The sequence below is a fragment of the Ipomoea nil genome, unplaced genomic scaffold (assembly GCF_001879475.1).
Source record: "Ipomoea nil cultivar Tokyo-kokei standard unplaced genomic scaffold, Asagao_1.1 scaffold3065, whole genome shotgun sequence".
Lineage (NCBI taxonomy): Eukaryota > Viridiplantae > Streptophyta > Magnoliopsida > Solanales > Convolvulaceae > Ipomoea > Ipomoea nil.
In genome coordinates, this window is record NW_017619493.1 from 1,327,762 (window position 1) to 1,355,521 (window position 27,760).

The 27,760-nt window shown below is 35.5% G+C and overlaps 1 protein-coding gene and 3 long non-coding RNA genes across 4 annotated transcripts; 3 read left to right on the forward strand and 1 right to left on the reverse strand.

Annotated features, from left to right (window-relative positions):
- The first annotated feature begins 1,195 nt into the window (after nucleotides 1-1,195).
- On the forward strand, nucleotides 1,196-3,171 carry LOC109164451 (putative F-box/LRR-repeat protein At4g15060). Its single transcript, XM_019312985.1, has 3 exons — nucleotides 1,196-2,386; nucleotides 2,504-2,695; nucleotides 2,784-3,171. The coding sequence occupies exons 1-3, from the start codon at nucleotides 1,196-1,198 to the stop codon at nucleotides 2,961-2,963; spliced, it is 1,563 nt and encodes a 520-aa protein (XP_019168530.1). The 3' UTR covers nucleotides 2,964-3,171.
- Nucleotides 3,172-3,629: 458 nt separating this feature from the next.
- LOC109164427 lies at nucleotides 3,630-23,982 on the reverse strand. The gene is made up of 3 exons (XR_002051399.1): nucleotides 23,970-23,982; nucleotides 11,640-11,647; nucleotides 3,630-3,709 (listed from the first exon to the last, which is right to left on the reverse strand). It is a non-coding gene; the product is annotated as an uncharacterized LOC109164427 (long non-coding RNA).
- Nucleotides 3,640-15,071, forward strand: LOC109164428. Its single transcript, XR_002051400.1, has 3 exons — nucleotides 3,640-3,713; nucleotides 7,288-7,293; nucleotides 15,061-15,071. It is a non-coding gene; the product is annotated as an uncharacterized LOC109164428 (long non-coding RNA).
- Nucleotides 16,766-19,368, forward strand: LOC109164426. Its single transcript, XR_002051398.1, has 3 exons — nucleotides 16,766-16,907; nucleotides 17,037-17,110; nucleotides 19,302-19,368. It is a non-coding gene; the product is annotated as an uncharacterized LOC109164426 (long non-coding RNA).
- Nucleotides 23,983-27,760: the final 3,778 nt, after the last annotated feature.

The window sequence follows — 27,760 nt, forward strand, 5'->3', positions numbered from 1 at the left end:
AATACACCAACAGTGTTAACAACATGCACCAACAGTGTAAGGGAAACACATCACAATGAAATGCAAAAAAAAAAAAAAACACCAAAAAATATAAACAGACCCAAAAAAAATACACCATATAACTCACCACCCCTAATGGTGTATTTCCGAACAGTATAGTGTTTTTAATCACACCTAATGGTGTGTTTTTGGTGATGCTTACCTAATTTTTGTGTGTTTTGTGGTGTATTTTCCTAACGTTGATGGTGTATATTTGATGAACTATTGGTGACGCCGCACCGCCGCACTTGAACCTTCCTCTCTCTCTATATATATGTGTGTGTGTGTGTGTGCGCGCGCGGTGATGATGGTTTGCTATAATGTATATTCATGTATGATACAGAGAAAAGCATATCTATATATCATAGCATATATACAAACATTCATAATTTACAAATACAAATTGCATGTATATTTTAAAGCATATACTCAATATCAACAGGGTCTCATAGTGCAAATATACAATTATTGGCGATTTGAACAATTATGAACGTGAATTAAAAAATTAACATACTGTTCATCGAAGATATATATTATCGTGCTGATAACATGTTGTGATTATTACCTTTAGCTCATAGCCATCTCCGGAGAAACGGATCATATATTCGTAATAAAAACAATACAAAGAAAAAGGAAAGAGAATAGTAACAATGTAGAAACAAGTGACAGCCATTCCATTCATTCATCATCATTCTTACAAATGGGGTATAACATATATAATAATAATAATAATAATAATAATAATAATAATAATAATAAAAAAGTAGAATGTTACCATCGTTATAACCGTTATTATCTCTAATCATAATGTCTACACTTAATATCATTTATAACAAATATAATTAACAAAAAATTATTTTGAAGGATCCGGTGCATGATATAATTTGCTTTTATCCTTGAGGTTCTCTAATCTCTATCATCATCCATTAAAACCCCTAAAACCTTGTGTTTTTACTCGGTAAAAAATACGATTCACGAACACAAAATTCGCTGGATTTCATACATTCAAAATTTATGTCGCCTTGAACTCCTTCTGACGGATCATCTTGCCCTTCAGAGTTGTTGCGCGGAACATTGAGGTACTTCTTTTGGATTTCTACTCCAAGCTTTTCATGCTAGTATATGTTGCTTAGCATAAACTTGGAGGCAGACAGAAATGGCGGACGACTTCTTGAGGCTTCCTGAATCCTTGATTCAACATATATTGTCATTCCTTCCTTTTAAGGAAATAGGTCGTACTTGCGTTTTATCCAAGTATTGGAATAACATTTGGTGCATTTACCCTAATCTGAATTTCCGTTTGTTGGACAATGAAAAATTGGATAATCAGGTAGAAAATCCAGAGCATCCTTTCTTGGATCGCGTAGAGAATTCCTTGGGTAAGTGCCTTGCTAGGAGGCGTTTCATAAAAGAAGTCTGCATAGAAATTAGAACAAGGTTAGAAGTGAAGACTTTGACACCAAAGTTAGACCGTTGGTTAGGTCTTGCTCTAGACAAGAATGTTTCAAAGCTAGTGCTGAATATTGTTAATACTCGGTGGTTGGTATTGACACCCCCTGTTACTTATTCTGTTCCTGAGCAAGTCTTTGTTGCAAGGACACTTGAGGTTTTGGATTTGTCTCGTTGTACCATAGAAGAAAATTGCTTTGTTTGTATTGAGCTCCCAAATCTAGAGAAGCTCTCTCTTTCGTTATGCAGATTTATCGGTGACAATTTGCTACAAAAGATTGTGTGTGCTTTCCCTAAGATGAAACACTTATCAATTTCTCAGTGCAAAGGTGAGGGGCGCTCTCTATCTGTTTCATGTAAATCTCAGTTAACATGTTTTTTCTTGAAAAGCAGCAACGAGTTTGAGAGGGTTCAAATTAATGTGCCGAGTCTTCATACATTTTCATTTGGATCCGAAAATGCTGCATGTGCTATTGATGTGACTGGTTGCACAAATCTGAGAGAGTTGTACTTGGACGGTGTTATTGGAATGGATTTGGAACGCTTTCGGTCTATATTTATTAGCATTCCTGTATTAAAGGTGTATGCCCGTTACTTACCAAGTAAGTACAAGATTTCAAGCCAAAGTCTTAAGAGACTCATTCTCAATGGTTCGGATTATTTCCCTGGTGTGGAAATTGATGCTCCAAATTTATTGAGTTTTGAGTTTTCCCTTACTCACGATTTGAGTTCAGAATTCAACTTCTGTTCCTGGAGTATTCCAAAAGTAGATGATATTAACATGATGTTTTCAGCCCATAGTTTTCGAAAAGCATGTGGGGCAGGGCTAGAGGATTTCATCCTGAAATTACATAATTATGAGGATGCCAACTGGATTATCTTTGACCCTAATTATCGGGTAAGTTATTTCATGTTCTTACAAGGTTATCCTCTCTACCAACTAATTTCAAGTAGTATGTAGAAAATTTATTGGTAAGTTACTTTTTTTTTTTATGGCTTCTTGTTCTCTGTGCAGGACTTCATTATGATTGAGAAATTGCAAGCTGTCTCTTTTTCTTCTCTTAAGAGTTTTGCAAGAAAGTCAAGAAGTATAAGCATTCTTATATCCTTGAAGGCTCAAATTTCCATGGTGTGTAGGCTTTTGGAATCACATTCTATAGTGCAAACTACTATATCCTTGATATGCTCTTCCCCTCAGTTTGCTGAGGTATGTAGTTATTTTATGTTCTGAAACGACATTTTTAGTACAGTGCAACATTGTGTCCTGTTGATGATTTTCCTTACCTCAATTGCAGTGTTTTTATAAGAAACTTGGTAATTGCTCTGCTGTAAAGGACAATTATTGCTGTGAGTTGGTGTCTCAAAGTAAGGTAAAGCAACTAGCGACTCCGGCCTGGGAATCATTTATGGAGTCTAACTCAAGAGGTAAGAACCACAATGCTGCAATTGTCCTGGATAAGAGGGTTCAGAGATGATGATAGAGTAGATCATTTGAGAAAGCTCTGCTAAAATCATTGCAATTAGTTGGGTTTTTGCAATATCCCCCATTTCCTAAACTGTCCTTGTGGGTTCTATCCCTGCTATATATAGATGTTTACCAGGGAAGAAGGGATAGGAGAGTTACCCAGTTTAAGTTTGTTTTCTTTTCTTTTCTTTTCAGACGGATTCTTGTAGGTGTTTCTTCTTCCAATTTTGCTTTTTTTCATGGATGATGACAATGGTGGCGATAGTTTTTATGATGAATTGGAGTTTGCATGTTAAATGTGAATTTTTTATGTTGTTAGATTTGTAAATTAGGGATGCATGACTGAGATTATTTTAAAGTTTAAAACTTATAAAATTTCTCGCACTAAAAAGAATAACTTATAAAATACCAATAAGATTGAGTAATAAGTTCAAAGAGTTGATACCATCTGGAGTCCTCCGAGTATAGTGGTTTTGCCACGTTTAGTCATAAACTTTTAAATTGATCACTTGTGGTCCTTCGACTTTCAAATTTTAACCATCCATGGTCCTTCAACTATCAAATTTTAACCACTCATAGGCCTTTAAGGAGGGCTGCAACTGATTAAATTTCGAAAGTTGAAGGACCATTGGTGGTTAACTTGGACCACCGATGGTAACAATTTCAAAGTCGAAGGACCACGGGTGGTCAATTTGAAACTTTAGGACTAAACGTGGCAAAACCATTATACTCGGAAGACCCCATATGGCATTAACTCTAAGTTCATAGCTTTTTATTATTTTTTTAGAGTTAATGACCTCCAATGGTCCTTCGAGTATTAGCGATTTACCAATTGTGGTCATCCGAGTTTTAAATGACCTCCAATGGTCCTCCATGTTTTAAAATATGGAGGACCATTGGAGGTCATTTAAAACTCGGATGACCACAACTGGTAAATCGCTAATACTCGGAGGACCATTGGAGGTAGATGAAATTTTAATTTTAGTCATATGACTATATGGGTCTTGTTAATTTCAGTCCCTGACTTTTAAAAGTGTCAATTTAGTACCTTAACTATGCAATTTTTTTCAATTTTAGTCACTCCAGCCAAATTCTACTGGAAAATTTTAATTGTTAAAATAATGAGGGTATTTTGATCATTTCACATCTCTTTTCTTCTTCCCAGGCGAGTCCATCCCTTCCTCTCCCGTTTTCGACGAATGCAATGAACTAAGATGATGGGGAAATGAGGCTTGATGATATTACAGATAGAGTTTACAGGGAGAAAGAATGCCGGAAACGGGAGAGAAAGTAATGGACTCGCCGGAGAAGAAGAAAAGATGCGTGAAACGATCCAAATATCCTCATTATTTTAATTATTAAAATTTTTCCGGCCAAATTTGGCCGACAATTTGTCCGGAGTGACCAAAATTGACGAAAATTGCATAGTTAAGGTACTAAATTGACACTTTTGAAAGTTAAGGACTAAAATTAACAAAACCCCGGTAGTCATATGATCAAAATTGAAATTTCCTCATTGGAGGTATTAACTCTAAATTTTAATGACAATCATGAAGATTGTACCATATCCCTTCTCTACCCCTTTTGAATCAATGATTTTACTTTAAGCAATGCAGAATTTGAAGATTGTTATCTTCAGGGGGAGACGGGAATCACATTCCCTCGAGTCCATCCTGTAGATTGGGTCTTGAGTGGTCAATCTTGTAGATCGGGTCTTAAAAGGACTAACAGTTGTACTTTTCACAATATATACATACCATGTACTCTTTTCCTCACTAGGTTTTTTCTATTGGATTTTTCTAGTGTGATTTTTAACGAGGCACGAGTATAATATAGTAATGTCAATAGGGGAAAGTTGCAAGTAAATACTTAAATAAGATAAATCCCAAAATCATGAAGATTATGCCTTAAACGCTTATGATTGTACTCTTTTTCCCTTAACTAAGTTTTTTCACGAGGTTTTCTTAAGTTAAGGCTTTTAACGAGGCAATCAGTACAATATATGAGTTTACAAATATCATGTACTCTTTTCTTCAACTAGGTTTTCCCACGTGGTTTTCCTAGTGAAGTTTTTAACGAGACATGAATGTATTTGAATATACTATCGGTATACCTTGTACTCTTTTCTTGTTTAGGTTTTTTTCTCACAGGGTTTTCCTAGCAAGTTTTTAACGAGGCAAGGTCGTGGCCAAATAATGTCCAAGCAGGGTCGGTCGTATTATTTTATAGGCCGGGACAAAGTAAAAACAAGGGCCCTTAATATATAACGTTAAAATGTTTTATATATATATATATATATATATATATATATATATATATATATATATATATATATATATATATATATATATAGTTCAAAAGATTGTGTTAATTGAAAATAATTCAAGGATAAATTTTAATTTTTATTGACATATAATTTTTAAGACTTTGTTTTTTTTTTTTTTTAATAAAATCAGTTAGCCTAATTCCGAAGTAATGCTCATTAAAACTTTGGGCCTCTATATGAAGTTTAATTATAAGTTAATTTAATATTCTCTAATATATACAGAGTATCTATTAATTGAATTATTATATTAAATGATTGTTTTTTGGGTTACCCACTCTTTTCTGATAAAAAAAATTATATTAAATGATTGTAATGGTTAAGTGAATTTAATGTTAAATAATAATTTTGAAGTTTTGGGTTTAAATCTCTGCTCATGCAAGAATTTTTTTTTTTTATCTGAACTTTATCAAAAAAAATAAAAATCCAAATTAGGGGCCTTTTCAACATTGGGCCCTGGGCGAGTTCCCATGTTACCCGCCCCTCTGGGCCGGCCCTGGTCCAAGGGGGAGTGTTATAAATGATATTAAGGGTCCGTTTGGAAAGCAGGAAAATGACTTCTGCAAAATGTTTTCTGGAAAATGAGTCATTTTCCGGAAAATATTTTCATTTCCTGTGTTTGGTTGCATTCTAAAAAACTGTTTTTGTGTGTTTCGTTCATTTTCTGGAAAATGAGTACAATTGTATAATTAAACATTTTAATTATTTTATTTAGAATATTACAACATGTATAATAATATATAATAATATAATAATAATTTTAAATATAATAAAAAAATAACTAATAATATATCAAAAATATTATTATTGTGGTGGTGGTGGTGGTGGTGTAGTGGTAGTGGTGTTATTTGTTATATAATAATAATAATAATAATAATAATAATAATAATAACAATAATAATAACTGTGGTGGCAGTGGTGATGGTGGTGATGGTGTGGTGGCGGTGGTTGCGGTGGTATGGTTGTGGTGGTGGTGGTGGCGACGGTGGTTGCAGTGGTGGTGGTGGTGGTGGCGGCGGTGGTTGCGGTGGTATGGTCGTGGTGGCGGCGGCGGTGATGGTGTGATGGTGGTGGTGTGATGGTGGTGGTGTGGTGGTGGCTGCGGTGGTGGTGGTGGTGATATGGTGTTGATGGTGTTGGTGGTGGTAGTGGTTGCGGTGGTATGGTGTTGATGGTGGTGGTGTGATGGTGGTGGTGTGGTGGCGGTGGTTGCGGTGGTATAGTGGTGGTGGCGGCTGCAGTAGTGGTGGTGATGGTGGTAGTGAGGTGGTGGTGGTATGGTGTTGATGATGTTGGTGGTGGTGTGATGTTGGTGTAAAAGTTAGAAAATGACTCCCCCCCAAAAAAAAGGAAGTCATTTTCCTCCAAAAACAAGCCTATTTTCCAAAGTCAACGGAAAATGATTTCCGTTGACTTGATTTTCCAAGCACATCCAAACAATGAAAACTTGGAAAATGATTTCCAGAACTCATTTTCCAGGTTTCCAAACACACCCTAAGTGGACATTATTGTAATGGTTATAACGTGTGTAACAGCCAACATTATTATTGTTATTAATTAATACTAGTATATATATATATATATATATATATATATATATATATATATATATATATATATATATATTGTATCCCCTCTTGTACTGTGGATGCTGAATGAAATGGAGATTACCCCTACATGATTGTCTATCATTCTCCCTTCTCCAACTTACAACATTAACTACTTACTTATTTTCTATAATGTCTTTATTAGTTGAGTATATATATTTTTAAATTAATACATTAGTAAAATATTTGATTTTCTGTCAGTGACCTGTTAATATAATCTAATTATTAAGAAATAAGAAGGAGCTTTATTGACAAAGATTGCGTGAAAATTGAATTGACTAAAACTAGTGAAGTAATAGATGAAGCAAGAGCAAAATGATTGATAATATGAACCTGACTCACCAAAGGTGAAATCTTTACCTCTAAACTTAACTTGCATATAACGAATGATAGAGTAGATAAAGAAAAGTGTCGAGTCAAGCGTAGAGGATGAAAAATTAACACAATACATACATCACACAAGCATATTGCATAATTTTTCAATTATGGTACATACATAAATTACTCAAACCCATAACCAAAAAGACCCAAAATTTGAAGTGTTTCACAATTATTTGATTTTTTCAAGAAATTTATGAAGCAAATCCATAATATTAATAGTGGATCTAAGGGATTTCAATGATTACTTGAACCAAATACTAACAATAGAGAACTAAGGATGAAGGTAAATGGTGTACGTTATACTTAGCTCAATAAGTGAGCAAAGTTCTAGGTAGAAGGAAGCTATGGAAGTATGGAGTCATGGAGTCTCCAGAGTAGTGATGAAGTGAGTAGTAATGAAGCGTTGAGAGATGTAGTGAGGATGCGACAGATGAGTAGGCGATAGATGAAGATGGAATGATACTTGTTTTTAATTAAATAATAGAATTTTTAATTAAAAGAGTAATCAAATCCCCTTATAGTTGTGTTTTAAAAAGTTTTCAACCAAATAATAACACTATAATTTTAATTCCTATTCCTGATATATAAACCCATGCCATGAACCAAACACATGCTAAGTGATGACATAAATGTAAATATACAAATAAGTATATAACCATAATAGGTTTTGTGTATGTATGAATAATGTAATATGTAATTAATATAGTCGTTTGAATTCGGTAACGTTGAAACAGACGTTGTGACACAAATATTCATAACGCAGTTTCGGGCAAGCAGCCCTAATCTGCGAGGCACTTCTCAAATTGAGAATTTGCCTAAATCCACTAAAAGCTCAATATTTAAAGTACACTTTGTTTAGGGAACGGAGATTACACAATATGATTTCCTATCAAGCTATTGAGACCTAAACACTTGTACTACTTTTCAAGGGGATTTGGGTATCTCTCTCAATGACTCTCGTGCTCACGATTAGGTGCTGAAAGCGTAATCTTTGTGATTGAGAGTGGCTGCCTTTTATAGGACAAGAGATGACTTAGTTTGAATATGAATAGATTTATTAGTCCTATTCATATTTGGACTATGATATCTACTGGAATTAGGAGTCAGGTTTTTGCGCCCAATAGTTGACAATACTTTTGAGGTCAACAATCTCCCCCTTTGTCAAACTTTTGCAAAAACCTTGGTTTGTTGGAAGGTCTTAATTCCTGGTGTGACTCCCCCTTAGTTTGGGGAGGAATGTGATGATCTTTTGATGAGTAGTCTCCCCCTTGATTCAATCTTTGCTTCAGCTGTTGTTCTTTGACTTGTGTAGTTATAGCATAATAAAATGTGCTGGCAAGGAAATAAGTCTTTTCCTTTTGTCAGTATCTTTCCACATGGTAGCAATAAAGAATAAGGCCAGCCTGGATCATTTTTATCCTCAAAAGATAAGCTGCCAAAAAAAAACAGAAAGAGAACTGCCAAACTGCCTCTTGGAAACAGAAACTGCCAAACAGTCTGGGTTTACATGTCCCATACACATTACAGATTATTCAATTCAGATCATCCAAAAGATATCAAAAATACCCTACCATCTATTTTGAGACAGATTAAAAAAAAAAAAAGAGAGATCATAACATCCACCTTGAAGCTGATCCATTTTGAGACAGATTCTTCCCAAACAAAAATGGCCAAGGGAAATCATACTATTCATCTTGAAGATATCTTATCAAAACTATACCATCCATCTTGAAGAATGTCTTACCAGGACATCAGATCATAGACCAAGAGAAATCATACCATTCATCTTGAAGATGTCTTACCAAAACATCAGATCATACAAGGTACTAACTCTCCCCCTTTTTTGCTAAATGTTTGAAGATGTTTTAGGTGGATTTTTCACTACTTTCAGCTTCAGGTTCTTGATCATCTTCTTCTTCATTTCTTTCACTACTCTCAGCTTCAGGTTCCTGATCACCATTTTCTTCACTACTTTCTTGATCTTTTTCTAGTTCTTGATCATCTTCTTCTTCATTACTTTCTAATTTCAGGGCTTTCAGCCATTGTTGTAGTTCAGTTTTCTCCTCTTTGATTTCCATATGTTTCCTCAATACATGTTTCTCAGAAGCCTCTAGTTCAGACAATCTTTTCTCAAAGTAGTTAATTAGAGTCTGCTGATCTGTTGGTTTGTCTTTTGGACCTAGGGTTTTGAGATCATTTTGGTGCCCCCCTTTGGTCAATTTAATGGTTGTGTTGAGGATTTTTACTTGAGACTTTGGCTTGTGAATCTTGAGTCCTTGTTTTGCTAGAACAGAACAGATGAGGTTTGGAAATATAAGGCAAGCTTTGGTTCCTTTGTTTTCTGCTAGGTTTGTGACCTGTGTGTAGATGAGATTGCCAAGGTCAATTTTGATCCCTTTTCCAATCTTGTACAGTAGGTCTGCTAGGCTTCTTTTGAGTGTTGACTCATGTAATGAGGGCATCCAATTTGCCAGTGCGATTTTCTGTAATACAGCATATATACTGGTTAATGATGCAGCTTTAATTTTGTTTTTCTCCAGATTCACATTCCCTGCTGTGAGTTCTTGAATGACTTCATCATTTGTAAGAAGTATTCTTTCATCCCCTTCAGTGGTGTTGATGTGGTTGTTGATGATATCCGAATTAAACTCATAATATTTTCCCCTTAGGTATATTTTTCCATGCATTGGACTTGTGGAGATGGTGATGTCTTTGGTTAGGTTACTATAAAATTCTTGAACAACTTGTTCATCATAGGCTTCTATGTTTGTGACAGAACCAAGTAGTTGATTTTTTGTCAAGGTTTCTCGGATTTGATCATGTTTGTTCAGTTTATCTACCAAAACTAATTTTTGACTGAGGGTCTTTCTTTCAACAACTTTGCCCCATAGTTTTGCTGATTGTTGGCTCAAAAATTTTGTGCTGTGTGGTTTTGGTAGGATAGACTGATCTTCTGCTGGTGATACCTTTTCTTTGCCTCTTTTCTTTTGTTTTCCTTTTCTAGTAGGTTTTTCCTTTTCTTGAACCAAATTTTCAGTATCATTATTTGGGTGTTCTTCCGAAGCCCAGCTCAGATCTTCCTCTGGTTCTCTTCCCTTTTTAGTTGTTACTTTGGAATTTTGCAATCTTGGGAGGGGATTAGTGGGTTTTCGTTGTGGAGGCCCGGCCCTGATTGGGAAGTCATCTGGCCGTTTGGCTCTAGGATCACCTCCTTCATATGGGTCTGTCCTTTTTCGTTTCCTTTTGGTGGGTTCTAAACTGTGTGCTACCTCTGTTTCGTGGTTGTGACTTGATGACCTGTTTAGGTCGTTTTCAGGGGTGTCGAGAGGAGACGAACACGGTTCTTGTCCGTGACCTAGAGCATCTGTGTTTGATTCAGGGCTTTTCCCAAAATTGGGCACCTGACTTAGGGTTTCTCCAAATAGATCAATAGTGAGTTCCGGATTACCTGTAGGTGCAGATTGATGTTCTTGAATGGTCTGGAATGGCACTCGTGAGATGGGAACGGGATCCATGACGATTCTTGAGGTGTCGTCATCGTCGATGTGGACTGGGTTAGAGAGCATTCCAGTGCCGGAGAAGTGTGGTGCAGGGCCTCTTCGAGGTAATTTTCCTTTTGCTTGGTTTCGTGTTCTCACCATGGCTGATCTTGTGTGGAGCTTTGATGATAGTGGTAGGAATGGTCGTAAGGTAGAAGACGACTCTGTTATGAGCCCAAAAAAAAAATTGGTGGATCGGGTTATGGAACTTAGAAGAACAAGTCTAAAGATTTATGGGCCGCTAGCTGTTCTCATATTATGGGCCGCAAGCTGTTCTCATATACGGCCCACCCCTTCCCCTTCTTATTGTAAGTGGCATAATTCGATTTCGGTCCTCAATTTTACAAATCTGTTTCCGCCAAGAGCTTTTGTTAGGATACTGCTAGTTGTTTTTCTGTACTGATATGCATGAGATTGATGATTTTATCTTCTACTAGCTCCCTTATAAAATGATGCCTGATGTCGATGTGTTTTGTTCTTGAGTGTTGTACTGGATTTTTGGAGATATCTATTGCACTTTTGTTATCGCAATGTATGGTCATAGTTGTTTGATGTATTCCATAGTCTTCTAGCATTTGTTTCATCCAGAGTAGTTGTGTGCAACAACTTCCAGCTGCAATGTATTCTGCCTCTGTTGTTGATAATGATATAGAAATTTGTTTTTTGCTTGTCCAAGATACAAGATTTGTTCCTAGGAAGAAACAACCTCCTGAGGTGCTTTTTCTGTCATCTATGTTTCCTGCCCAATCGGCATCGCAATAGGCTGATAGGTGATGATTGGTATCGAAAGAATACCATATTCCTAATTCGGTAGTTCCTTTAACATATTTAATTACCCTTTTGACTGCTTTTAAATGTTGTTCTGTAGGATTTGCTTGATATCTTGCACATATTCCTACTCCAAAACTTAGATCTGGTCTACTAGCAGTTAGATATAGTAGTCCTCCTATCATACTTCGATATAGGGTTTGCTCAACTTGTTTCCCCTCTATATCTTTTGTGATTATTTCAGTTGTTGAAACAGGTGTTCTGACAACTTTGCTTTCTTCTAGTCCGAACCTCTTAACTAGATTTTTTGCATATTTGCTTTGTGATATGAAGATCCCACTATCTTGCTGTTTGATTTGTAGACCTAGAAAGTAGGTTAGTTCTCCAACCATGTTCATCTCAAATTCTCCTTCCATATTAGTGATGAACTGATTTTTGTGAACCTCAAGTGTTGATCCAAATACTATGTCATCAACATAGATTTGGGCAATAACTATGTCTTGATCATAGTGTTTGACGAATAGGGTTTTGTCCACACTACCTCTTTTGTACCCCTTTTTGATTAGAAACTCAGTGAGCCGCTCGTACCACGCCTGTGGTGCTTGTTTTAGTCCATATAGTGCCTTGTTGAGTTTATAAACACTTTGTGGAAAATGGGGGTCTTCAAACCCTTTTGGTTGGGCAACATAGACCTCTTCTTTTAGATATCCATTTAGAAATGCCGTTTTCACGTCCATTTGGTAGAGTTTTATCTTGAGAATGCAGGCTACTGCTATGAGGAGCCGAATTGATTCAATTCTGGCCACTGGAGCAAATGTTTCTTCAAAATCTGTCCCTTCAACTTGGGTGTATCCTTGTGCTACTATTCGGGCTTTGTTTCGTATAATGTTCCCTTGTTCGTCTGTTTTATTTTTGTAGATCCATTTCGTCCCTATGATATTGGCATTCTCTGGTTTAGTGACTAACTGCCAAACGTTGTTTCTTTCAAACTGTTGTAATTCCTCGTGCATGGCCCCCATCCAAAATTCATCTTTTAATGCTTCCGTGATATTTTTGGGTTCAATTTTTGAGGTGTAGCAGTAGTCATAGTCTCCTTCTTCCATTTTTTGATAGTCTCGTTTCTTTCCTCTAGTTCTGATTCCTTAATTTAGTCCTCCTATAATGTTTTCTATTGGATGATTTTTCTGTACCTTGGTCTCATAAGTGGTGACGATTTCCTCAATTTCCTTAGGATCTTCAGCTTCTTCTTTCTCTGTTATTTTTTGTTTCAGACTTTTGATTCTGTGATTTTGGAACTGTTGTTTCAACAACAGTTATCTCTTCATCACTGTTGGGAGGGTTCTCCGATGTTGTGTCATTGACCACAACATTTATAGATTCCATGACAGTATTTGTTCTAAGGTTGTATACTCGATATGCCCTGCTGTTCGAGGAGTAACCTAGAAAGATCCCTTCATCTCCTTTGACGTCAAATTTTCTCAATGGTTCTCTATCCTTTAGAATATAGCATTTGCTTCCAAACACATGTGTGTGTTTTAAATTTGGTGTTTTTCCTTTCCAGATTTGATATGGTGTCATGTTGATTTCTTTTCGAATGAAGACTCGGTTTATTAGGTAGCAGGCTGTATTAACTGCTTCTGCCCAGAATTTTGATGGAAGTCTCTTATGATTCAAAAGAACCCTTGCCATTTCTTGAATAGTTCGATTTTTTCGTTCGACTACTCCATTTTGTTGGGGTGTCTTTGGTGCGGAGAACTCATGGTGAATCCCATTTTCTGTGCAGTATTCTTTGAATTTTGAATTTTCGAACTCCCTTCCATGATCACTTCTTAGACGAATGATTTTTCCTATTCTTTCATCCTTTTCATTCTGGATTTTGACAACAAGGGTTTTGAATATTGTGAATGCTTCAGATTTTTCTCTAAGAAAGTTTACCCATGTGAATCGTGAATAGTCATCAACTGTTACATAGACATATCTCTTTCCTCCTATGCTTTCAGTCTGAGTTGGTCCAAACAAGTCCATGTGAAGTAGTTCTAGGATTCTAGAAGTGTGTATTCCTGAGGTCTTCTTATGGGCTGTTCGGGTTATTTTGTTTTCAAGGCATGCATCACATTTTTTGTTCTCATCTATGTCAAGTGTTGGAACTCCTCGATAGACTCCCTTCTTTAAACCCTTTTTCATGTCATGAAAGTTTATGTGACCCACCCGTTGGTGCCATAATTGTGTTTGATTGATGGTTGTCTGTAGGCAAGATAGATCACCGTCCCATGTGTAGCATTTATTCGTGGATTTTCTTCCGATCATAACACATTCATGATTTTGATTCAGAACATTGCAATTATCTTTTGAGAATTCTACTTTAAGTTCATCTTCACATAGTTGACTTATACTAATCAGGTTTGCTTTTAACCCTTGTACTAAGAAGACTGTTGACAATTTTGGAAGTACATGTACATTCAGGGTTACATTTGCAACAATTTTTCCTTTTCCTCCATCTCCAAAGGTAACATATCCTTCATCTTTATAGTGTATGTTCTCTAAATTTTCTGGATTTCCAGTCATATGCCTGGAACATCCGCTGTCAAAATACCATATATCTTGCTCCTTGTTTGTTTTGGAGGTGTATGCAACATTTTGGTCTTTTCTTACCCAGACTTTCTTGCTATTATTTCTGTTGTGTGGTGGCCATACTCTGTTGTTTTGTCTGTAGTAATAATCATTCTGTCTTTTGTAGCAATGTGCTTTGATGTGTCCTAGTTTGTGACAATAGTAGCACCTTATTCTTCTTTGATGTCGGAAGTGCTGTTGCGACACTTCCTGTATTTCAGATTGGTTATTCTCACTGGTGTCTGTGCCTGGAGTTCTGGGCCTTTCGGTAAGCTCCTTAATTTCTTGTAGCAGCTTAGTTTCTCTGTTCTTAAAGTCTAGTAGTTCGTTCTGGGCTTCTTTGTATTGTTTCTCTATTCGTTCTTTTTCATTCTTCAAATAGTGATTATCTTCCATGAGTTCCAAATTTTTCTTGATGATTTGCTCCCATTTGGCATTTAGTTGAGTGTATGCCTCTAGTAAATCTTGCATGTTATCACTATTGTTGTCTTCATGGCTAGCAGTGAAAGCTACAAAGTTTGTGTTGTTGTCATCTTCTTCACTATCTGAGTCATCGCTCAGAGTTGTTATATATGTTTTATTTTTCCTTTTCAAGTATGTGGCACATTCTGATTCAATGTGTCCAAAGCCTTTGCATTCATAGCATTGTATTATCTCTTCTCTTTGGATTGAATGGTTTTTGATTTGTAGAATTTATTTGGTTGTTTGAGATATTTTTATTCCTGGACTTGTTAAACTTTTTGAGAACTCGGTTAGTGCAATTGACTGTTCCATGGTTTCTGAATCAGTTTCTGAGTTCTCTTCTTGTCTGGACTGTAATGCTATTCCTTTACCATTGTTTTTCTGACCTTGTAGCATCTCAAGTTCATAGGTTTGAAGATTTCCTATTAGGTCACTTAGTCTGTATGTATTCAGATCTTTATGTTCTTGAATAGCGGTGACTTTCATTTGGAATCTTCCGGGTAGTGAGCGTAGAACCTTTTTGACGATCCTATGTTCGGGTATAGGTTCGCCTAAGTTGAATGCATCTCCGGATATGCTTAAAACTCTGGCACTGAATTGGGTGATGCTTTCTTCCTCTCCCATTTTCAGGTTTTCAAATTCAGTTTGTATCATCTGAAGCTTAGATTGTCTTACAGTTGTGTTTCCCTCATGATGATCGCACAATATACTCCATGCAATTTTGGCTATGCGAGTTGATGCAATTAGTTTAAAAGTGTCTTCGCTCACTGCTCCATATATTGCATTTATAGCCTTTGAGTTGAAGTCATATTCAGTTTTCTCTTCTTCGCTCCAATCAGTTCTAGGTTTTGCATTTCCTTTATCATCAACTGGAGTTTTCCATTCGTTTTCTATTGCATTCCAGACGCCTTCTCCTTGTGCCAGAATGTATATCTGCATTCGAGCTTTCCAGTAGGAGAAGTTTGTGCCAAGTAGAGCCGGTGGTCTATTGTTTGAAAGACCTTCTCTTGGGAATTCCATTTGGATCCTGCTAGTAACTTGAGCAAACCTGCTCTGATACCAATTGTAATTAATATAGACGTTTGAATTCGGTAACGTTGAAACAGACGTTGTGACACAAATATTTATAACGCAGTTTCGGGCAAGCAGCCCTAATCTGCGAGGCACTTCTCAAATTGAGAATTTGCCTAAATCCACTAAAAGCTCAATATTTAAAGTACACTTTGTTTAGGGAACGGGGATTACACAATATGATTTCCTATCAAGCTATTGAGACCTAAACACTTGTACTACTTTTCAAGGGGATTTGGGTATCTCTCTCAATGACTCTCGTGCTCACGATTAGGTGCTGAAAGCGTAATCTTTGTGATTGAGAGTGGCTGCCTTTTATAGGACAAGAGATGACTTAATTTGAATATGAATAGATTTATTAGTCCTATTCATATTTGGACTATGATATCTACTGAAATTAGGAGTCAGGTTTTTGCGCCCAATAGTTGACAATTCTTTTGAGGTCAACATAATATACATTCAAACTATCAATCGATAAATTTGTAATTTAATGGTATATAAATTTAATTACTTTAGCTTTTACTAAATGACAATTTAAGAAAATAAGTGATTTGTACTATTTTTATATTTATAGACAAATTCAATGCACTTGTTTTCTTTTTACCCTTGTTTTCTTTTTTAATTATATTACTCTTATTAATTTGTAAGGGCATATAGGTCTTTATACTCATTATTCCTTACAATTCCAAATCTAACCAAACAACAGAATTAGTATTTTCAGTAATTCTTTTTCCACCAACCAAACAATGAAATTCATCTTCCTAGTAATTATTTTTCCATGGAATTTCAATTCCACCTCCCTTAAAATATTTTCCGCGAACCAAACGACTCCTTTTATAGGGTATTTGATGTTAGTTGTTGTTCATATAATGGATCAGATAGTTGTAATTTGTAACCAATTCATATCTGAGAGCAGACCAATACTTGGTGGTTCAATGTGTCTCTCCTCAATTATGATGACTTAAATTAAAGGTCAATCCAAATAGGAATATAAAGATTTGTAAGTTAACCAAATGTCTTACTGTAATTTTGACATATTTTTTAATGTCTTGCTCTGTGCCTCGTTTGTTTGTTGGTTGAATTTGAACTTTGCTTAATCATATGGTGATTATGACAAATAACTTTTGTTCCTTTCCTATTAGAGTGGACCACTTGCTGCATATTATAAGCTTCCACTCAACCGCGTGATTGTGGTATAGTCTTTTGGGCAATTCAAACTTTTCATTCTTATTATTTGGAAATTGACTAAGTACTATGTGACACTTGGACATTTATTATTATTTTTTTTTTTTTAATTTTAAATTTTAAATTTTTTATTGTAGTTTCATGATGATATGGATTTGCCATGTGGGGTACTTCGTCTTCACCCTAAAGGAGGTCATCATAGTCACAATGGGTATGACCATTATGTCTAAATTTACTCACAGAATAACTAGCATGATATGTGCATAGTTGCATACTTGGGTCCTCATAGCTAATTTCAAGTCTTTAATTTTTATTATTATTATTTTTATTTTTTCGTTTAGTATTTTCTAATCTTTCAACAAGGTGCGTGCTCTTATCTCTTCATCCTGCCCAAATGGAACCTGATAGTCGCTAAAATCTTCCAATGGCAATAAATCAGAACTTTGAGTTTCCTGTTTAATAGGGCTACTAATTGGTCATTCGTGGCATTTGTTTTATGTTCATTAACACTACCTCGTGGGCTGGGGACATGGATGGATATGATGTAGGAAGGCAATAATACTTTTATCAATTATTTAATATATGTTTTAGTTAGATTAGAATTGCTAAATACTTGGTGTTCCCGTTATTTGATTCAATTAGAAGTCCTTGTCTTAATTAGTTATTTAGTCTTATCTAGTCTTAAAGTGATTATTAGTTATTGGATTCTTGTATGAATTCATTGAATCAATGGGAAAGCGGACTAAGGGAGTTTTAAGATCTCAAGCAAACTCAGCCTTGAAGTGTGGCAAAACACTTCCTCTGCCTGTGAGTCCGTGACACCATAACATTTGGTTTGGTTCCGTTGCCGGGGTCATAGGCGACACACTTTTGGACAATCCAGAACTCAACACTCTTAAAGAATCGGTGAATGAGTTGAAGCTATTAGTGAAAGAGTACTACATACATTGTCTTGGAGAATTAGGTGAAGGTGGCAGCAAACTAAAGCAGTGGATAACTAAATTCCTACTCCTTGAAGGTCAAGACAAAACACCAAAACTTCCTCAAAAATTCAGCAAGTAGAGGGTGTTGTTATTTCACTCAAAATGCATTATTCATCCATATTTTTTGAAAATCAGCAACCCTCTATGTTGAATTATCACCCACATGAGTTTGATTGACCGAAACACTAGCTTGTATTTGAGCTATCTCAAAATATGGGTGATCACTAAACACTAATTGTGGAGGATGAATCATCCATTTTGAGTGAAATAACATCAACCCTCGGCTTGCTGAACTTTTGAGGGAGTTGGTGTATGGTTTTTGGTGTTTTCCCTTGGCCTTCGAGGAATTTAGTTATCCCTTCATTGTCATCTTCACCTAATTATCCAAGCAGACGTACGGAGTACTCTTTCAATTCTTGAAGAGCGTTGAATCCCCGGCAACGGAACCAAATTTTATGGTCTAAGTCGCAGGTGGAAGAAGGAATTAAATGTGTTTTGCCACACTAGGTTTGCTTGAGATCCCAAAACTCCCTTAGTGTCCCCTTTTGGGATTTTAAAATTCAGCTCCCCATTAATCCATTGAATTCTTCCTTTTATAATAGGGAAGATACAAGACTCCAATAACTAATAATCACTTAACTAATTCGGACAAAGACTTCTAATAATTGAATCAATTAAATAACTAGAATTAGACAACCAATTAAGTATTAAGCAATTATAATCTAATTAAAACATCTATTAAATAATTGATAAAAATATTGTTGCCTTCTTGCATCATATCCATATCCTCATCCTCATTATTGTTATTGTTATTGCTATTGCTATTGCTACTTTTACTTTGCTATATGGCTTGTCCATGCTCCATGCTAGAAAACTAGAAGGTGAACCTACATCTTTTAGGAGTGAGATACATCTTATGAAACTGCCAGTTAAAAGCATCATAGCAAGCTAAGAAGTCAACAGAACTAGGATACAAAGTATACTTGGGTATGCTTTATTTTTAGCATAGATGGTTTATATCTTGTTTAGGGACCACCTTTTAATCTGCATTTTAAAGTTTTGTATCTTGGTCTCCTTTCCGTTTCAAATTATAACAAATTGTTCTCAATTTACCAACCCACTCATTTATGTGATTAATCTCTTATCTCCTGGTGTTTGTTTTCTTAAGCTTTGGATTGAAATGTTTTAACAGCATAAACTCCTGATTTCTGGTAATTTCATGGATATTTAGGAAATTCATTGCCCATATCTCTACTGGTTCTTGTGTATCGCTTAGTAATAGCTTTGAGAAATTAAAAATTCTCACATATCTGTATGTTTGGTATAAATTTCTGGCCAGTACATAAAATACTAACAATAGGTATAGGAATGCTTCTTTGAAGATCTCTAACACTGTTTTTCTTTCTATATACTTTTTAGATTAAAGAGTGTGATTTATCATTTTCGCGGAAACAAAGAGTTTCCTCGATTAAGAATAGGTTGGTGACTTGGTGGAACCTTGGATCTCTTTATTGTTTTTTTTTTTTTTTTTTTTTTTTTTTTTTTTTTTTTTGGTCTTTTAACACCTTTTACTATAATTAACAACTACCTTAGCTTTGAAGTTTGAACTGATTGCTTGTTACTGTTAGCGAATTCATATATATATATATCACTGTTGCAAAAATCGCGCCTAGACGCCGATTAATCGGCGCCTAGGCGCTAGGCACCCGGCCTCCTAGGCGCTTTAGGCGCCCGCCTAGGCGTTCTAGGCGTTCTAGGCGGCCTAGGCGCTCTAGCTAGGCGCCCTAGGCGGTCCCCAGTCGCCTAGTGGGCGCCTAGCGATTTTTTCAACATTGATATATATATATATATATATATATATATATATATATATATATATATTCTGTTATGAATGCTGTCCGAGATGCAGTTTTGAAGAGATTATGGTAGTTAAACCGAGTATACAAATGAAGAAAGGTACTCACCAGGAAAACCATCTTAAAATGCAGCCCTATATCTCCCACTTCAACAGGATTGAGATTAGGCCGGGTTTTTCAATCTTTGCTTGCATTAAACATATCAAATATTATAATAAACAGAGGATTAAAACTCTTTTGTTACTATTTTACAAAAAAAAAAAAAAAAGTATTTGTTGAGTTTGTCTCATATATGGATTAGGAATAAATGTTTGTCTCATACTAGGAGTAGGAGTGAAACGGGTAGACCTATTGTATAGGGATTGGATGCCTATAAATATATTGGTTGTATCCCTAAAAGGTTGTGTCACCACTATCACCATCACAAATAATAAGAGAATACTTTCACTCCCGTGGATGTAGGCACATTGCCGAACCACGTAAATCTTGTCTTCTTTACCTTTTTGTCATTATTATTTTTCTTGTTCTTGTTAATCTCAACAAATTGGTATCAGAGCACTGTTGAGATGGTCCGTTCAAGTACAAAATTTGAGGTATCAAAGTGTGATGGTATAAGGAATTTTGGGTTATGGCGGTCTAGGGTAAAGGATTTGTTGGCATATCAGGGCCTTCTGAAAACCTTGAGGGCGGAAAATCCAGCAAATCTGGAAGAGGCTGATTGGAAGAAGTTGAAGAAGCAGGAAGCTACGGACGTGGTACATGCTGATGAATCTTATTATAGTGAAGGTGATGTTCTAGCGGTAACTAGTAACAAGTTCGAACATTGTTTGGACTTGTTGGGCGTTTCAAGATGCTAGATGAGAAGGTGGTGAGGGGCGCTGTGGTGTTGGGCAGCGCGGATACCAGGAGGGGTCGTGGACCTGGTATCAATATGGGTCAATATTGGCTCGGTATGGGCTGGGCTTGTCATAAGTCACAGCTAGTATGGGCTGTGGTAAGGGCTGGGCTTTTGGCATGAGTCACGGCTGGTATGGGTCGAGCTTGTCACGAGTCATGGCTGGTATCGGTATGGGCTTATATGGGCTCAGTATGTGCCGGTATGACACTGGTTAGGGCCGATATGGGTTTGGTATGGGAGGACTTCTCGGGACGACGAAGAAGTTCGTGAACATGCACCGGGAAACGTTTGGTGCTGCGTTGTGCGTGTTGCTGGCCAGTGGTAATTGCTGGTTAGTGGAGCATTGGGCAAGGCACACGAGTTTAGTGTGACTTTGCAGGGGCGCTATTGTGTTAGGGCAGCGTGGATACCAGGAGGGGATATGGACCTGGTATGGGCCGGATGCAGGAAGTCAACTGAACGGGGCAGTTAGCATGAGTCGCGGCGGTATAACAGGTCGACGGTTGAGGGGCGAATGGCTTGGAACAAAGCGGTTCGTGTACATGCACTGGGTAACGTTTGATGCTGCGTATGCATGTGGCTGGCTAGTTGGGATGAGCATGGTTGTTCCTACCCATGTGTATATGTGAGATAAGTTTTTTTCTCCTAAGGGGCATAATTGTGAAGGTGGAGATGGTGAGATAAGTCTTTTCTCCTAAGGGACATATTTGCTAAGGTGGAGATTTGTTGAGTTATCTTTTTTTCCTAAAGGACATATTTGCGAAGGTGGAGAAGTCTTTTCTCCTAAAGGGCATATATGTGAAGGTGGAGATGGTGAGATAAGTCTTTTCTCCTAAAGAGCATATTCGTCAAGGTGGAGAATTGTTGAGTTATCTTTTCTCCTAAAGAACATATTCGCCAAGGTGGAGATTGTTGAGTTTGTCTCATATATGGATTAGGAATAAGTGTTTGTCTCATACTAGGAGTAGGAGTGAAACGGGTAGACCTATTGTATAGGGATTGGATGCCTATAAATATATTGGTTGTATCCCTAAAAGGTTGTGTCACCACTATCACCATCACAAATAATAAGAGAATACTTTCACTCCCGTGGATGTAGGCACATTGCCGAACCACGTAAATCTTGTCTTCTTTACCTTTTTGTCATTATTATTTGTCTTGTTCTTGTTAATCTCAACAGTATTTTACATAGTTGGTAGGAGGGTGTAATTGGAATGATTATCAATATTGATGTTTGGTTATGTATGACTATATAATGTGAATATACAAGTTGTAAAAATACAAAATAAAATAAAAATTTAAGACAATTGATCCTAATATAAAGACATTCAAAACAAAAATATGAACAATAAAAAAATTAAAACAAAAATCTAAAAGTACTAATTCAAACTTAAAAATTAGATTACTAATAAAATGGAATGATACACATTTTTAATTAGGGAATGAGGTTTTTAATTGAAGTGTAATCAAATCCCATAATTGTGTTTTAAAAAGTTGTCAACCAAACATTAATTATGATTTCAATTCTCATTCCTCCTAGTTAAATCCATGAACAAACACACCCTTAATCTTTTTTTTTTTTTTTAGTGTAAATATATTAATTATTTTTAGTTAGACAAATACTATATTTTTTAAAATGTTTTTTTTTTTGGGAATTTTTTTTAAAAAAAATGTTTTTGATGTCTTTTGACATGAAGAATAAAAAAGGTCACTTCAAGCATAACTATATAGGAATTGATATTAACATGATAATAAAATGAGGCAAAGACCATTTAAAAAGGAAACGTACTTGACATATGATTCACAAAATAAAAATAAATAAAATAGGAATTATATATCAAAAATGACAGGGAAAATATGATTATTTTGTTATTTGAAAGTTGATTTTTTTTTTTTTTCATTTTAAACCAACCAAAACTAGAATATCATTTGTTAGTACCATATATCAGTACTGATAAATGATACTAAGGGTGTGTTTGGTTCGCACATGAGAATCGGAATCAGAATGGGCATCAAATACTTGGTAATGGTAATGAGTTTTAGTGAAAGTATTTAACATGTTTGGTAGTAGGGTGGACTGTGAATGAATACTAATAGTAGTGTTTGAGAATGAATAAGTACAGTGAATGAAATCCTTATTTTATTTGAGTATGGGTTTTTCAACTGATGAGTTATTCGAAATCCATAGTAGTGTTCTAAAAACCTATCAACTAAACAATAAGTCAATAACAATCACTTTATACCCATTCCTATGAGCAAAACCCATCAACCAAACACACCCTAATTAACATTGTATATATGTGTTACTTGTTTTTCAAATATGTTTGCTGCGAAAGAATGTATAGATAGAGCACCAAGAATGGTCATCCTGCTGCCGGAAGACAAAGATTGCAAATTATTTGGGTGGAAAGTGGATTGGTTTACTACAAATTAAAGGTATGACGATAAAGAAAAAGGTTTTAAACATAGTGGTGTTGTTTTGCAGGATATGAGTTTACCTGGGAGGCAGGAGCTCAAGAGGACAGAAGAAGTTTACGTGCAAACATTAATGAAGCATTGAGGGATGAATGGAATAGTTTGATGATTAATCTCCAAAACCATAACCAAGTTCCAGCTCTGCACGGAGTCTGCACAACTACTTTGCCTGGAAAAACTATACAATTTTTTTTTTTTTTTTGGATATACTCAGGGTTTCCACAATCGAACACATTAACTAATCCCTTCGCTGAAAATGAATTAAGTTTTTTTTAATGCCATATTGATGACATTGATGAGTCTGTAAAAATTAAATTACTTTTTTTTTTAAAGATGACATGATTATAATAGACTTACTGATATTGTCGAAGAGTAACTAAGGAGTTATATAATAAAGTTATAATGTACGAATTCATAGGTTTTCCTTGTGCAGGTATATGTGAGACCTCAATAGTCATTGTGAACTTCCTCTTGCAAATTCTTAATGATATTTTGAAATATGATTTTTTTTTTCAATAAGATTATGCATATATAATTTATACAAAATTTGAGATTGAGTAGGTGAGCTTTTAATCTCAAAGATATTTTTAATGGTAAAATTCCATGCAGTTCAAGTATATTTATTGGTACCCCTAACTCTAATTCTAATGGCCTTTGTCTTTAAAATATTACCTAAAAATAATATGAAAATCGATACAATAATTCATCCAAAAAAGTTTAACTACTTACTTATTTTCTATAATGTCTTTATTAATTGAGTATATATATATTTTTAAAATTAATATACTAGTAAAATATATTATTACCTGTCAATGACCTGTTAATATAATTTAATTATTAAGAAGGAGCCTTATTGACTAAGACTAGTGAAGTAATAGATGAAGCAAGAGCAAATTAAAATGATTGATAATATGAAACTGACTCACCATAGGTGAAATCTTTACCTCTAAACCTAATTTGCATATAACGAATGACAGAGTAGATGAAGAAAAGTGTCGAATTAGACGTAGTGGATGACAAATTAATACAATACATACATCACATAAGCATATTGCATAATTTTTCAATTATGGCAAGAGTACATACATAAATTACTCAAACCCAGAACAAAATAGACCCAAAATTTGAAGTGTCTCACAATTATTTGATTTTTTCAAGAAATTTATGAAGCAAATCCATAATATTAATAGTGGATCTAAGGGATTTCAATGACTACTTGAAACAAATACTGACAATAGAGAGCTAAGGGCATCCCCAAAAGGGGATTTTAGAACAATAAAATGGATTTTCACAAATGGGAAGGTAAGTTCTTTTAGGAGATTTTATTATTGCAAATTAGGGTTCTTTGGGGGCCCACTTGCAGAGATAAAAGGAAGAAGGAGAAGCTGCAGGCGCGTGCACTGCACGTGCCAGCTGGGCGCGTAAATAGCATGTTCTAATTTTTTTTTTTATTTTAATTTTTCATGTCAGACTTTTTTTTTTTTTTGCTTTTTTTTTTTTCTTCCCTTTTTCTCTTCCCTCTACCCTCTCTTTCCTACATGGCTATGACAAAATCCCTTAAAAATGTCTCACTATTGAGGTTGCCCTAAGGATGAAGGTAAATGATGTGATACTTAGCTCAATAAGTGAGCAAAGCTCTAGGTAGAAGGAAGCTATGGAAGTATGGAGTCATGGAGTCTTCAGAGTAGTGATGAAGTGAGTAGTAATGAAGCGTCGAGAGATGTAGTGAGGATGCGACAGATGAGTAGGCAATAGATGGAGAGGGATAAGATAGAATGATACTCGTTTTTAATTAGATAAATGAGTTTTTAATTAAAAGAGTAATTAAATCTTATAGTTGTGTGCTAAGACCTTGTGGTCTAATGGCACCAATGTTGTACTTTTATGTGGGAGGTTGTGAGTTTGAGTCTCAATGAAGGTGACATTTACTTTTTGTGCTTTAGTAGGATACTACATTGTAATAGAGTCATTAGGATGAACCAAACACATGCTAAGTGATGACATAATTTGCAACAATGTAAATATACAAATATGTAACCCTAATAGGTTTTGTGTATGTGTGAATAATGTAATATACATTAAAACTATCAATCAATAAATTTTTAATTTTTTTTTGAAAGAATAAATTTGTAATTTAATGTTATATAAATTTAATTACTTTAGCTTTTACTAATTGACAATTTAAGAAAATAAGTGATTTGTACTATTTTTATATTTATAGACAAATTCAATGCACTTAGGAATCCTTCAATAGTTCAATTCATTCAAAATTAATTTTCACCAAGAATGTTTTACCATCCAGATTCAATCAAATACTAGCATGGAGAAAAATATAGCATTGGTAAACATATTAGCAAAACTTAAAATATTTTTGACCTTGGGTACTTTTTGAAGAATTATGCGGTCATGTAACGTATTATGGTAATCTTTTATTTTATTTTGAATTAATTTGAATCTAAATCTTTTCATTAAAAAAAATACTATTTTCAATTATTTTTTACTATATCAAGCGAATTAACCAAATACAAAAATTTATTCCAATCTAGCATAGTGTCTCCCATCTTATATATATATATATATATATATATATATATATATATATATATATATATATATATATATATAGAGAGAGAGAGAGAGAGAGAGAGAGAGAGAAGGGGTTAGGTGTGGGTATAGCTTCCCGTGCGGTTGTGCGGGTTGACGCACTTTAAGTACACAAACCATACACCTTAAGAACACAAATCACGCGCACCTAAAGCTTTAGACTGACGCACCTTAAATACACAAACCATGCACGTTAAGTACACAAATCATGCACCTTAAGAACACAAACCACGCACAGGGTTGGCCACTGGGGGGTTGGGTATTATTTTTTAACAGTATGAGCGATGTGTGCAGTCATTGTTCATCAATATATAGCGAAGCATATATTTAGTCACGCATATACTGTAGCATGACGGTTGTCACTCTAGTCCAATGTGAGATTGTGTTAAATTAATTAGAACGTGAGTGCAACAATGTAATAAAGTATGCGATACTGATTGAAGTATCTCTGGGTGAGTGTTAAAGGTAACAATGTTGTACAAAACAGAGACGTCATGTGTAGAGACTAATGAATGATTAGCGGTGTATTAATTAGTATGTGTCTGCAGGGGTGGGGTTAAGTGTGTGCAAGCTAATGATTGTTGATTCAGTGAAGTTAAATGTGCGCAATTGTGTATGGATGAGTTTAGGGAGTTTATGTGTTTTTATCCTTCACAAATGCAGGACCCAACAAACAACATGAAGATGGATAGAGTTGTGTTATGGATATATCTCCAGGGTGTTCAAAGTATTGGTTAATAGTATGTGATCAATCCCTCATACCAAACGTTGGACATCGATTTGATAAATTAGAAGCTGGAATTGAATTCTATTTGAAGTATGCTTCAATTGCCGGGTTTGATGTGCAACGCAGTATTGATAAAAAGAACAAACATGGTGCCATCCTGAAAAAGTATTTGGTTTATTCTTGCCAAGGGTATAAGGAGCCAACTGATACAGAAACAGTGGCAAGTAAAACCACAGAGCAACCCAAGCACCGACGTACTTCTAACAGAGTTGGTTGCATCACTAAGATCATATTCAAACTAAACAATGGTGTGGGGTATGAAGTGGTGTCATTCGAAGAAAGACACACGCATTGTTTGTGCGAGGATAGTTACAAAACGTTCATGAAAGTGAATCAGAAATTAGACATTGGGCATCAACATTTCATAGAAAACTGTGCAAAAGCTAAGATTGGGCCGGGCCAACAAAGAGTTTTAACCTTTATGCAGAAATGGTGGGTGGAGTAGAGAATGTGAGTGCTATGCATCAAGATTTCAAGAACTACAAGAGAGAGATCTTGGCATATATGAAAGGGGGATATGCACAGATGGTGTTGTCCAACTACCTAGAAAAGAAGGTGGATTCTGAGGATATTTACTTTGAATAAGAATTGTATTCATGGTAGGATTTAATCCAAAATTAATTATCTTTAAAAAAAAATATTTGTCAATATTTAAACTGAATATTGACGAATTATTTGCCTGCACGCATGAACATATGCGATGGCTTAACGCGAGCTGAAATATCGGGGATGTGAGTGCAACGTTGTAGAACACAGTGTGCGTGTCTCTCAAAGCATAATGGTAATTAACAGTTTTTTTTTTTGTTTTTTTTCGTGTTTTTTTTTTTTTTTTTTTTTTTAGTGTGTGTTAGCTAGCGTTTCTGAGAACATGGTTCACAAGCTCAACTTGCATACGTTTATGGATTCGACAGAATAACTTTGCAACAGGTTAGTATAGTATAGAACCACCTAAAGAAGTATGCATATTTGTGTGTGAGCGTGTGTTATTTAAGTTGGTGCGTCATCAAATTCACCATAGACGCGAGAGCCAACATAAGCGCACACACTTCTGACGTAAAATACAAACACAGAAGCTAAACAAACGAACAAAAATTGGGTAAATGCAAACACCATACAACTGCAAAGCATAGCCTTAAAATCCCACCCTCCCATCCATCACCTACACAGAAACGATGCAACATATAGAAATGCACACACTGGCCAGTGGAGTTGCACAAATGTTGGCATGTGTGTTACTGTGGGTAAGTGTGTGCTTGTT

What these genes read in the sequence shown, in the direction of transcription:
- LOC109164451 (XM_019312985.1), top strand. Translation starts at nt 1,196, where the DNA reads ATGGCGGACGACTTCTTGAGGCTTCCTGAATCCTTGATTCAACATATA. An exon ending in TCTTTGACCCTAATTATCGG is followed by an intron (nt 2,387 to 2,503) that starts GTAAGTTATTTC and finishes TTCTCTGTGCAG; the next exon opens with GACTTCATTATGATTGAGAA. An exon ending in CTTCCCCTCAGTTTGCTGAG is followed by an intron (nt 2,696 to 2,783) that starts GTATGTAGTTAT and finishes CCTCAATTGCAG; the next exon opens with TGTTTTTATAAGAAACTTGG.